The sequence below is a fragment of the Dipodomys ordii genome, unplaced genomic scaffold (assembly GCF_000151885.1).
Source record: "Dipodomys ordii isolate 6190 unplaced genomic scaffold, Dord_2.0 Scaffold84, whole genome shotgun sequence".
In the NCBI taxonomy this organism is placed as follows: Eukaryota; Metazoa; Chordata; class Mammalia; order Rodentia; family Heteromyidae; genus Dipodomys; species Dipodomys ordii.
Window position 1 is genome coordinate 5,743,900 of NW_012267300.1, and position 12,919 is coordinate 5,756,818.

At 48.0% G+C, this 12,919-nt stretch overlaps 1 protein-coding gene across 1 annotated transcript in view; it reads left to right on the top strand.

Moving 5' to 3' along the window:
• Positions 1–12,919, top strand: part of LOC105992465 (myosin-6-like) — a 28,295-nt gene that overhangs the window by 14,343 nt on the left and 1,033 nt on the right. Inside the window, exons 18-34 of the mRNA XM_013025326.1 lie at positions 9–92; positions 231–473; positions 614–790; positions 1,122–1,267; positions 1,511–1,601; positions 2,359–2,748; positions 3,098–3,224; positions 3,314–3,432; positions 3,741–3,937; positions 4,429–4,612; positions 4,802–4,967; positions 5,067–5,191; positions 7,858–8,166; positions 8,707–8,910; positions 10,316–10,441; positions 10,535–10,810; positions 12,653–12,748. Coding sequence (XP_012880780.1) covers positions 9–92; positions 231–473; positions 614–790; positions 1,122–1,267; positions 1,511–1,601; positions 2,359–2,748; positions 3,098–3,224; positions 3,314–3,432; positions 3,741–3,937; positions 4,429–4,612; positions 4,802–4,967; positions 5,067–5,191; positions 7,858–8,166; positions 8,707–8,910; positions 10,316–10,441; positions 10,535–10,810; positions 12,653–12,748 — 3,060 coding nt within the window. The remainder of the gene's footprint in view (positions 1–8; positions 93–230; positions 474–613; positions 791–1,121; positions 1,268–1,510; positions 1,602–2,358; positions 2,749–3,097; positions 3,225–3,313; positions 3,433–3,740; positions 3,938–4,428; positions 4,613–4,801; positions 4,968–5,066; positions 5,192–7,857; positions 8,167–8,706; positions 8,911–10,315; positions 10,442–10,534; positions 10,811–12,652; positions 12,749–12,919) is intronic.

Genomic DNA, 12,919 nt, shown 5'->3' on the forward strand with positions numbered 1-12,919 from the left:
TAGAAAAGTCCGAGGCTCGCCGCAAGGAGCTGGAGGAGAAGATGGTGTCCCTGCTGCAGGAGAAAAATGACCTGCAGCTCCAAGTGCAGGCGGTGAGGCCACAGGACGATCATTTCTCCTATTGTGATTATAGCCCATTTTGTCACCTGGGATTAAAAGTCTAGAAGCTCTAATTCTCTTTTAAAACTCTCCTCTCTTTACTCACCAGCTTCTTTATCTTTTTCTACCAGGAACAAGACAACCTCAATGATGCAGAGGAGCGCTGTGACCAGCTGATCAAGAACAAGATCCAGCTAGAGGCCAAGGTCAAGGAGATGACTGAGAGGATGGAGGATGAGGAGGAGATGAATGCAGAGCTCACTGCCAAGAAGCGCAAACTGGAAGATGAATGTTCTGAGCTCAAGAAGGACATTGATGACCTGGAGCTGACACTGGCCAAGGTGGAGAAGGAAAAGCATGCAACAGAGAACAAGGTGAGGCCAGCTGCCTCTGGCTCCATGTGTCCTGAGGATTCCCAGACCAGAGTGTGTCATGTTACTTGGCACGGAAGTCCCCATAGGTATATCCAGACTGGTGAATTTTGACCCTAAAGAGGGTGGGGTTTTGTTTTCAGGTCAAGAATCTGACAGAGGAGATGGCTGGGCTGGATGAGATCATTGCCAAGCTGACCAAGGAGAAGAAAGCTCTACAAGAGGCTCATCAGCAGGCTTTGGATGACCTTCAGGCTGAGGAAGACAAAGTCAACTCCCTGACCAAGTCTAAGGTCAAGCTAGAGCAGCAGGTGGATGATGTGAGTAGTAAGAATCATGCTCCTTCTCTCTTGGCCTAAGATTTTGCAGTCACTATAAATGGTCAAGGAATTCCTAATCACTGCAACTAACTTCTGTGCCCACCCCCCCCTGAGATTTTATTTTTGTTTTTGTTTTTGCTTGCTGATATTCCTCATTAAGCTGGGTCTCTGAATCTTTTGTTCTTGCAGGACTCTTAGTTGGCTACACTTGTAATCCTACAGGACTTCAAGATTCACAAGGAGCAGACCATGCTTGTGGATTTCAGGGGTGTTGTTTTTGTTTGTTTGTTTGTTTGTTTTTATACATTGTTCATTTTCTTTTATCCATCAGCTGGAGGGATCTCTGGAGCAAGAGAAGAAGGTACGCATGGACCTGGAGAGGGCAAAGAGGAAGCTAGAGGGTGACCTGAAGCTGACCCAGGAGAGCATCATGGACCTGGAGAATGACAAGCTGCAATTGGAAGAAAAGCTCAAGAAGTGTGTAACTGTGGTGACTAGGAGGGGCTGATGAAGATGCCGAGTCTGTTTATGACAGCACAGGACACTACAGTTCCTCTGTCCTGGCTGCTCAGGGCACACTGGAATGAGGGGGAGGGGGATTATAGGCATCTCCTTTACTCTCTGGGCTGGGATTTGGGCACTAGTTCTGTTATAAAATGGGAGGAAAGAATAGGCCCAGAAGAGGCAAGACCACAAGTCACCACTCTGCTTCTCCTTCAGAAAAGAGTTCGACATTAATCAGCAGAATAGTAAGATCGAAGATGAGCAGGCCCTGGCTCTCCAGCTTCAGAAGAAACTGAAGGAAAACCAGGTGACATTCTCCCCATTGCAGCCAAAGGAAGCAGCCAGGGCCTCCCAGAAGCCAAGGGAAGCTTAGGGTTCTAGACCTAGCTGGAAGTCTAAGCACCCCCAGAGACCCAATCATCCTTGACTTATAGGAATAATAGTCAAGTATTTCAGCCAAATTATTTGGGGGAAGAATATACCTACTTAAAAGGCCTCCTTTTCTGAGATATGCTCTAGAACAAGTGATGGGGCTCCATTCTCCTCCAATTCTCCGCCTTCTTTATGAGGTGTAAGGCAAAGCTCAAGGAGCTTTGGGCTGCTGCCTTCATGTTCTTCCTGGTACTAACCCTGCCCTAACACAGGCTAGATCCCTTTAGGCACCCCTGGAGTGCAGGCAACTTCTACCACCTAGAGCAAGTCACCCACCATCCCTGGTCCTCACATTCCCTTCTCATCTGTAAAATGGAACTTAGGACCAGACGAGATGATGTATGTGAAACTAATTTGTTGGAAGTGAAGGTGTGGCTCAAGTGGTAGACTACCAGCATGAAAAATCTAAAGGACCGTGCCCAGGGCCTGAGTTCAAACCTCAGTATCAGCACGTGCACAAACTAACTATCTCTAGCCATTACTGGATCACCTCTGGGGTGCAAAACTACCCCCAAGAAGAGAATCACTGCTTGAGAGGAACTTTAGTCCTTGAGAATCTTCTAGGGCCCTGGGGTGGAGCTCCCATGGAGGGATACCCATGATGGGTCTGAGCCCTTTGTGTCCCTGCACAGGCGCGCATCGAGGAGCTGGAAGAGGAGCTGGAGGCTGAGCGCACTGCTAGAGCCAAAGTGGAGAAGCTGCGCTCAGACCTGTCTCGAGAGCTGGAGGAGATCAGCGAGAGGCTGGAGGAGGCCGGCGGGGCCACATCCGTGCAGATCGAGATGAACAAGAAGCGTGAGGCTGAGTTCCAGAAGATGCGGCGCGACCTGGAGGAGGCCACGCTGCAGCACGAGGCCACGGCGGCGGCCTTGCGCAAGAAGCACGCAGACAGCGTGGCCGAGCTGAGCGAGCAGATCGACAACTTGCAGCGGGTGAAGCAGAAGCTGGAGAAGGAGAAGAGCGAGTTCAAGCTGGAGCTGGATGATGTCACCTCCAATATGGAGCAGATCATCAAGGCCAAGGTGGGCCCTGCTCAGCCTCTCTTCATCATCTGCCTCTCACCTGTGTCTTCCTCTTACGTTCTCTCTTCATCTATTATCTCTTACCATTCTTGTTTCTTTCTTCCCCTTTTGGTCTTCTCTCTACCCCGCCCTTTCTCTTGGCCTCACTCACATCTATCTTCTAGCTTCTTTAGTTCATGTCTCGTTTTTAAACTGAGCCCCTCTCATACTGCCATGTCACTCTGCCTTCCGTGACTTCCAAATCTTGGCCTTCTCTTCCATCCTCTGGTCTGATTGGCCCAGCCACTTCTCCCTACCAACCCTAGCCCTTCCTACACTCACCTTTCCTGTGGCCATTTCCTCCTAAAAGGCAAACTTGGAGAAAGTGTCTCGGACCCTGGAAGACCAGGCCAATGAGTACCGAGTGAAGCTGGAAGAGGCTCAGCGCTCCCTCAATGACTTCACTACCCAGAGAGCCAAGCTGCAGACTGAGAATGGTGGGCATCCCAACCAACCCTGAATGTTCCCTGCTTAGGGCTTTGATTGTTCCTTCAATGGCCCATGGACCCCCCTATTTCACCTCTAGGAGAATTAGCCCGACAACTGGAGGAAAAGGAGGCACTAATCTCCCAGCTGACCCGAGGGAAACTCTCCTATACCCAGCAGATGGAGGACCTCAAGAGGCAGCTGGAGGAGGAAGGCAAGGTAAGGTCCAACTACAGCTGGTGGTCTAGGCTCGATGATAGCTCTGGCCAGAAATATTCCTGGAGGCTAGAGAGAGCACATTAGTCTATCCGCCCAGCTACATGACCCCCAAGATTACTTAATAACTTTTATTGTAAGGGGGATGGAAGACACACTGAAAACTCTACCTTAGCCCTTCTGTTGGATAAGGCTGAAGCATAAATTGAGGGCATAAGATAAATAGATACAGGGATCTAGATTAGAGATATAAGGCTCTCAATAGGTGACAAGAATTCCCTGCCACCATCTTAGTATTCACTTCTCTCCAGGCCAAGAACGCCCTGGCCCATGCGCTGCAGTCGGCCCGGCATGACTGTGATCTGCTGCGGGAGCAGTATGAGGAGGAGATGGAGGCTAAGGCCGAGCTTCAGCGTGTGTTGTCCAAGGCCAACTCAGAAGTGGCCCAGTGGAGGACCAAATATGAGACAGATGCCATCCAGCGGACCGAGGAGCTGGAAGAAGCCAAGTGAGCTCTAAATGGCTCCTACCCTGACTCTTAGAAAGAAACCAAACAATCTAAGATAAAATGAGCAGAGTAGATATAGGAAAGAAGTTGGGGTGGGGTAGAAAAAAAGATGAGAGAGATGTGGTGGGCAATAGAAGTGCTTGAGAACAAAGCCTGGATCCTGTGAGCTGGGAGCCCTGGCTGACTCTGATCCCACTTCCTGTGACGGGCGAGCTTTTGGCCCGGGTTATACCTGATCTTCGCGTATAAGACGAGCAAAAAGCTTGTTGGTCAGAGGAGATATCATCGATCAGCCTGGTGTGAGGTGAAAGGCACTGCCATGCAGATGTACCATACCTGTGGAAGAGGACTCTGAGTAGCCTGGGTTAGTGGACACTGCTCTTCCCAGGTCAGTGAAGAGGGACTTAGTCTTCCTCATTGCCAGGATAGGAAATAGGTTGTCCCACAGATTCACTGCTCCCAAGTAGATTCACGCTCACAACCCTGGGCAGGAAGAAGCTGGCCCAGAGGCTGCAGGATGCTGAGGAAGCTGTGGAGGCTGTCAATGCCAAGTGCTCCTCGCTGGAGAAGACCAAGCACCGGCTACAGAATGAGATCGAAGACTTGATGGTGGACGTAGAGCGCTCCAACGCTGCTGCCGCAGCCCTGGACAAGAAGCAAAGGAATTTTGACAAGGTGGGCCCGGGGGTGGGAGCTGAAGCCAGTGTGAAGTCCCAGGGAAGCCAGAGGAGCAGTACCAGGCCAGAGCTGCTGTCCTTGTAGACAGGGGAGGAGGGCTGAGCCCAGGCCAGGGGCCTAGGGCAACCCCTGGAGGGGGGATGGACACAGGTACTTCAGTGAGCTGTGACACCCCCCCACCCCCAGATCCTGGCTGAGTGGAAGCAGAAATATGAAGAATCCCAGTCAGAGCTGGAGTCATCACAGAAGGAGGCGCGCTCCCTGAGCACAGAGCTCTTCAAGCTCAAGAATGCCTATGAGGAGTCTCTGGAGCACCTGGAGACCTTCAAGAGGGAGAATAAGAACCTTCAGGGTAGGTGGACCTGAGGCAGGGAGGGACCACGGGGCAGGAGTGCTGCGTGAGGCCACTGGGGAACACAAGTTATGAGCTTTCTGGCCTTTTAACCCCCAGAGGAGATCTCCGATCTGACAGAGCAGCTGGGAGAAGGAGGAAAGAATGTACACGAGCTGGAGAAGATCCGCAAGCAGCTGGAGGTGGAGAAGATGGAGCTGCAGTCAGCCCTGGAGGAGGCTGAGGTGAGGGCCAGTGCTCCCTGCAGTGCTCCCTGTCTGAACTACTGTTTCCTAGGTTGGAAACAGTAACTTCACCTGGGAGTGACCCTGACCCCAGGACAAAATCTATTAGCTCCTGTTCTCAGTCCAAGGTCATCTAACCACTACCCACAACAACTACCAAAGCCAAAGTCACACTGGAAAACGTTACAATCTGATTTTAGGCCAGAAAATGTGTTTTTTAGCAGAGTTTTTGAAGTAGGACTCTGGCCATCAAAGTAACTGCTTGAGGCTGGGTGCTGGTGGCTCATGTCCATAATCGTAATTACTCAGGAGATTGAGATCAGAGGGTTTAGATTCAAAGCCAGCCTAGGCAAGAAAGTCCATCATACTCTGATCTCCAATTAATTACCAAAAAGCCAGAGGTGAAGGTGGCTCAGGTGGCAGAGCATCAGCCTTAAGTGAGAAAACTCAGAGACAGAGCCCAGGTCCTGAATTCAAGCCCAATACTGGCACCAAAACAAACAAACCCTGCTCAGACAGTGGGCAATAACAAGGGCTCTACACTCAAACTGAGCCTGAAACCTGTCTTGGGAACCTCTACCATGCCCTCAGGCAAACTCCTTAACCTAATATTTCAGTGTCCCCATCTCTAAGATGGAATTAATTTTCATGCCCTATAGTGTACATACCGTATAAGTAAGATTATTACAAAGATTAAATGAGGTAACATACTCTAGCACTTAGTATATATTAGCTATTGTTACTGTGCATTTTAAGAAGCTAGCCCCAAGTTTAGAGGCCTCTAACTTTTTTTAACTTTAAGATTTTTATGGGCTAGGGATGTGGCTCGGTGGTAGAATGCTCACCTAGCATTCATGAAGCCCTGGGTTCGATTCATCATGTACCACATTCACAGAAAAAGCTGGAAGTGGTGCTGTGGCTCAAGTGGCAGAGCTCAGGGACAGTACCCAGGCCCTGAGTTTGAGCCCCAGGCCTGGCCAAAAAAAAAAGTACTAGTATATATTAGTTGTACAAAGAGAGTTTCATTGTGACACCTCCATACATGCATACAATGGACCCTATCAGCCTCAGTCCCTCTAATATTCTCTTATTCCCCCTTCTTCTTAAAACAGTTCCAACTGGATTGATTTTTCTATTTTCATATGTGTATATATAGAACTTTGACCATACTCATCTTCATTCATTCTCTTTCCATTTACCTTCCTCTTTCATAGAACCTGTTTTACACCCTACCATTCATTTTTTAGTGTATATTAGTTACACCAATTAATTCACCATGATATTTTGCACATTCATGTATTATACTTTAATCAGAGTAGTCCTCTCTCTTGCTCTCTCTAAGTCCCTCAACCCTCCTGTCATTTAACAGCTTTCAGTGAGATTTCTTTCTGTGTGTATGCCAGTCCGAGGACTTAAACTCAAGCCCTGGGCTCTCTCTTTGAACTTTTTTACTCAAAGGAAGCACTCTACTTCTGAGCCACAGCTCCACCTTCAGTTTTTTGCTAGTTTATGGAGACAAGAGTTTCACAGACTTTCCTGTCTGGGCTGGCTTTGAACCACAATCTTCAGATGTCAGGCTCCTGAGTAGCTAAGATTTCAAGCATAATCTACCAGTTCCTGGCTTCAGTGAGTTCTTTTCATATTTATCCATAGAAACAATGTATTTTGGTATTATTCACCTTCCATCATTCTCTTTCTCTTTCCCTCTCCCCCTTCCCCATCTTCCCAAATAGTCCCATTCTTACAATCAAGTTCTATAGATGTGTGTATATGTGTGTATAAGTGTAGTGTGTGTATCTCTTTAAAAGTCTAGTTCCCAGGCACTCATGGCTCATACCTATAATCCTAGCTAAGTCAGAAGGCTGAGATCTGAGGATCACTGTTTAAGCCATCCGTACAAGATCTGGAGCTGTGGTTCAAAGTGGTAGAATGCTAGCCTTGAGCAAAAAAGCTCAGGACAGTGCCCAGGCCCTGAATTCAACCCCCAGTAACAACAACAACAAAGTCTAGCTCACACAAATGAGAAATAACATAATATTGGGTTCTTTGAACTTATCTGGTCAACATGACAATTTCTTCTAACTCTTCTCAGTAAAAGATGAGGAACTTTGGAAACAGAGTTCTGAATTTGTCGTTTTAGAATTTTTCCTGTGATTTTCAAGTGGGTCAGAAAGTCTCTCAGTATTAGTACCAAAGGTCTGGTAGTTGAAAAGTACAAAATTAGGCTGGGAAGGTGGCTTAATGGTAGAGTACTTGCCTCGCATGCATGAAGCCCTGAGTTCAATTTCTCAGTGCCACATAAGCAGAAAAAGTTGCAAGTGGTATTGTGGCTTAAGTGGTAGAGTGCTAGCCTTGAACAAAAGAAGCTCAGGAACAGTGCCCAGGCCCTAAGTTGTTCAAGCCCTAGGACTGGCAAAAGAAAAGAAAAGAAAACTCTTTTCTTCACAGAAACACACACACACACACACACACACACACACACACACACACACACACACACACACACACACCATGAGTTGGGAATACCAAAGAGTCCAGCCCTTCCTCCCAACAGCATCTCCCTTATCTCTTCTCAACTCCCTTCTCCAGGCCAGGCATCCTCTTGGCCTCCCCTTTCATCCTAAGGCCTGACTGTTGTCTCAAACCTGTTTTCCAACCCCTCCCAGGCCTCCCTGGAGCATGAGGAAGGCAAGATCCTCCGTGCCCAGCTGGAGTTCAACCAGATCAAAGCAGAGATTGAGCGGAAGCTGGCAGAGAAGGATGAGGAGATGGAGCAGGCCAAGCGCAACCACCTTCGAGTGGTGGACTCTCTGCAGACCTCCCTGGATGCAGAGACTCGCAGCCGCAATGAGGCCCTGCGGGTGAAGAAGAAGATGGAGGGTGACCTCAATGAGATGGAGATCCAGCTCAGTCAGGCCAACAGAATAGCCTCAGAGGCCCAGAAGCACCTGAAGATTTCCCAAGCCAACCTGAAGGTAACACAAGCATGGACTCTCAAAGTGAGAGTGAGTAGAATGTCCAGAAACTCAGTGAACTTCAGAGAAAAAGGATCTTGGGCTAATAAACATAAGAAAGTGGGCTGGGTGCCGGTGGCTCACACCTGTAATCCTAGCTACTCAGGAGGCTGAGATCTGAGGATTGTGGTTCAAAGCCAGCCAGGGCAGGAAAGTCCATGAGACTCTTATCTCCCATTAACCACCAGAAAACTGGAAGTGGTGCTGTGGCTTAAGTGGTGCAGCGCTCACCTTGAGCTGAAGAGCTGAGGGACAGCATCCAGGCCCAGAATTCAAGCCCCACAACTGACAAAAAAAAGAAAAAAGAAAAGAAAAGAAAGTGGGAACTATTTGTTTTTCTAAACTTGAAGGCTTGAGGATCTGTATGTCCTGGACTAGCCTAACTTCCAAGACTAGACAACAGACTCCCCTCTTCCAGTAAACCAGAAGTTGACAGGATGGGATGGGGGAGGCCTCTGTGTGATGAGATCAAGGCTTTCCTGCATCATGCTTCCCCCATAGGACACTCAGTTGCAGCTGGATGATGCAGTCCGTGCCAATGACGACCTGAAGGAGAACATTGCCATTGTGGAACGGCGCAACAACCTGCTACAGGCAGAGCTGGAGGAGCTTCGGGCTGTGGTGGAGCAGACTGAGAGGTCTCGGAAGCTGGCAGAGCAGGAGCTGATTGAGACCAGCGAGAGGGTGCAGCTGCTGCACTCCCAGGTATGGGGGGAGGGGAAGGGGGTGTCAGCAGCCACTGTGCAAAGTGTGCTGAGTGCGAGAGTCCAGAACATTTGTAGAAACCAGATGTTCTGAGTGAGCATGTGCCATCAGGATCACACATTATTTCACCTGTTAGGTCAATTCTCATTCGTTAGTATCAGCTGCCAGAATCTGTATCTTGAGAAGGGAGTCTAGACTTCAAAGCTAAAAATGCAATGATTGATTGGTCATGCCTGCCAAAATCACCTAACAGAGAGTAGTAGAATGCAATCTCTATTCAGTATCCTTGATTTAGAAGACAGCCTCCAGCTTGCTGTGCAAAAATGAGAATATAAGAGTTCAGAGAAGCATGACTACATCTCCTTAGCAACTGAACTCTGGCTAGAACATCATGTTCCACAAGCTGCTCACCCTGTTAAGTTATACTCTGCAATGAGTGAGTTTGTGTCCATCAATTGCAGTGCCCTGTGGAATGTGGTTCTTTAAGTTAGTATCTGTGCAAACAACTGTATCCACTGACCTTGTACCCTCTTCTTTAGCCTGGTACATTTTTCTCTAATTATAATCATTTCCAGAATATTAGTGTGTGTGTGTGTGTGCGCGCGCACGTGCGCGTGTGTGTGTGCTGGTACTAGGGCCTGAATGCTGTCCCTTAGCTTTCTCACTCAAAGGTGGCATTCTACCACTGGTGCTTCCAGATTTTTGGTGGTTAATTGTAAATAAGTGTCTCACAGACATCAACCTGTCCAGGTTGGCTTTGAACTGGGATCTTTAAATCTCATCCTCCTGAGTAGCTAGAATTACAAGCATAAGCCATTGATACCCAATCTAGAAAAAAGTTTGTCCATTTTCCATATTCCTATATATAAACACATTACTGGGGTTTGAACTCAGGACCTCAGGGAACTCATCTTTCTCCATCATAGCTGGCATTCTATCACTTGGGCCACACCTCCAACCCTGATTTTTGCTGGTTATTTTGGAGATGGAGTCTCAGAGACTTTTTCTGCTGACTGCAAATTTTTTTTTTTTTTGGTCCAGTCGTGGGGCCTGAACTCTGGGCCTGGGCGCTGTCCCTCAGCTCTTCAGCTCAAGGCTAGTGCTCTACCACTTGAGCCACAGTGCCACTTCCGGCTTTTTTCTTTTTGCTTATATGGTGCTGAGGAATGGAACCCAGGGCCTCAGGCATGCAAGGCAAGCACTCTACCACTGAGCCACCTTCCCAGCCTGACCACAAATCTTGAGTCTCCAGACCTCAGCCTTCTTAAGAGCTGAGATTACAGGTGTGAGCACCAGTACCTAGCTGGGCTTGTTTTGAAAATATGACTGTTTTTAATTCTTTCTAGATAAAGATGTGGAATAAGGTAACAAAGTATATTTGATAGTTTACTCTGCTTATATCCAGAACACCAGCCTTATCAATCAGAAGAAGAAGATGGATGCAGACCTAACCCAGCTCCAGACTGAAGTGGAGGAGGCAGTGCAGGAGTGCAGGAATGCTGAGGAGAAGGCCAAGAAGGCCATCACAGACGTGAGTCCCCTCCTGCACTTGCCCTCTCTGGAGCTGGGCAGCCAGGGCCTGAGGACTTGACCAACCCACAAGCCCCCTCTCTCCTCTGCACAGGCGGCCATGATGGCAGAGGAGCTGAAGAAGGAGCAGGACACAAGCGCCCACCTGGAGCGCATGAAGAAGAACATGGAGCAGACCATTAAAGACCTGCAGCACCGGCTGGATGAGGCAGAGCAGATCGCCCTGAAGGGCGGCAAGAAGCAGCTACAGAAGCTGGAGGCCCGAGTGAGGGAGCTGGAGAATGAGCTGGAGTCGGAGCAGAAGCGCAATGCAGAGTCTATCAAGGGCATGAGGAAGAGTGAGCGGCGCATCAAGGAACTCACCTACCAGGTGCGGGCAGGTGGACCAGAAGGCCACCCAGGAATGCCAGGCAGAACTCTTATCGTCTCTTCCTCACAGTGTTCTCTGGAGATTTTCTTTCACATTATCTGGAGTCAGTTCATGAGTTTATTATCTTTGTAGCAAATGAAGAATCTACTTCTACGTCCCAAAAGCTTTTGTATTTTTTATTTTTTTTTGTGCTAGCCTGAGGCTGGAACGAAGGACCTGGCACTGTCCCTGAGCATTTTAGCTCAAGGCTAGCCTCTGCCACTTGAGCCACAGCCACAACTCTACTTTCAACTTTTTTTGGGGGGTGGGGGTGGGAGGGGCGATGGTAGTTAATTAAAGATAGTAGTCTCAAGGACATTCTTTCCCCGGGCTGGCTTTGAACCCCAATCCTAAAATCTCAGCCTCCTGAGTAGCCAGGATTATAGGCGTGAGCCACGGTACCTGGCCCCTCCCCCTCCATTTTTTTTTAATGGTTAACTGGAGATAAGTGTCTCATAGACTTTCCTATCCCAAAACTTTTTTGTGTGTGTGAAAATACTGTACAGAGGGGTTACAATTACATGGGCAAGATAATGAGTACATTTCTTATCAAGCATTGTAGCCTCTTCCTTTGTTTCCCCTTCCCATCCCTTTCAAAACTTCTTTTAGATAGCATTCTTTAGATTCTTCTTTTTTTCTTTTCTTTTCTTTTCTTTTTTTCTTAACTAACTCATAGTACTATCATAAAGGTTTCAGAAGTCTAAAGAATCTTTCTTCTCCAGCCAGACAAGGAGGGCAATTCAGGAACACAAGTCAGGTCAGGTTTTTCATAGAGCTAGACAACTCAGAGACAGCCATACAGAAAAGCATGTCAGAATGTTCTAAGGCCTCCATATCATACAGCTCAGTCATTTTGCCCTTGACCTCTGACTTCTCCTGTGCCTGAGGAGATATGGGGCATTAGTTCATTTGACAAGTGGATACTAGAGGCACTAGAAAGAGATCATAGATCCAGAACTGTAGGTCTGTTGTGGGCACAAGTGAAAATGGCATCCTATGATGTGAAGATAGGAATCATCAAGAGACATTGAAGTCAGAGATGCTGGTACCTGAATTCTGGCCCAGGACAGTGTATTGGAATCTTAGGCTATGATAGAATAATTAGAATAATTTCTTCCTGCCTTCTTGCTTATTCCTCTTCTGATAACCTTTTTCTTTTTTTTCTTTTTTTTTTTTTTTGGTGGGTCGTGGGGCTTGAACTCTGGGCTTGGGTTTTGTCCCTGCGCTCTTCAGCCCAAGGCTAGTGCTCTACCGCTTGAGCCACAGCACCATTTCCGGTGTTCTAGTGGTTTATTGGCGATAAGAGTCTCGCGGACTTTCCTGCCCAGGCTGGCTTTGAACCCCAATCCTCAGATCTCAGCCTTCTGAGTAGCTAGGATTACAGGCATGAGCCACCGGCGCCCAGCTTTGTCTTCTGATAACCTTTGAGACACTGGCCAAGAGAGCTCCTGGTGCTGCATGTGGAACTCTGTTCACAAGCCTAAGGCTAGACTAGACCAGTGTCTCTGACCACATTGTGGAGTTCCATTTGGTTCTGAAGCTCCCCTTCCCACTTCCAGTCTTAGCACAATGCCCCTTATTGCTTTCTGGGTCCCTAGCTGAAAAGCATACTTTGCCCCTTTGACTTTTTTTTTTGTTTTACTGACCTACAAATACAAGATGGAATCTTCCCTACTCTTCTTTTATCTAGGCTGTTGGAGGGAGGGGCAGCTGGGGCCTGGGGAGGAGAGTGAGACGTGAAGGGAAAGGTGATTGTACTTGTCCTTCTCCTAAAACTGGCTCCTCCCACCCACCAACCCCCAGACTGAGGAAGATAAGAAGAACCTGCTGCGGCTCCAGGATCTGGTAGACAAGCTGCAGCTGAAGGTCAAAGCCTACAAGCGCCAGGCTGAGGAGGCGGTGAGTCCATGGTTTTCTCCCTGTCTTTGTGTGTGTGAGTGTGAGTACTGTAAACCAGTACTAGAGATTGAACCCAGGGCATAGGCAGTATTCCTTAGCTTCTTTTTTTTTTTTAATGTTCAAGGCTGGTACTCTACTTCTTGAGCCACAGCATTTTGCTGGTTAATTGGA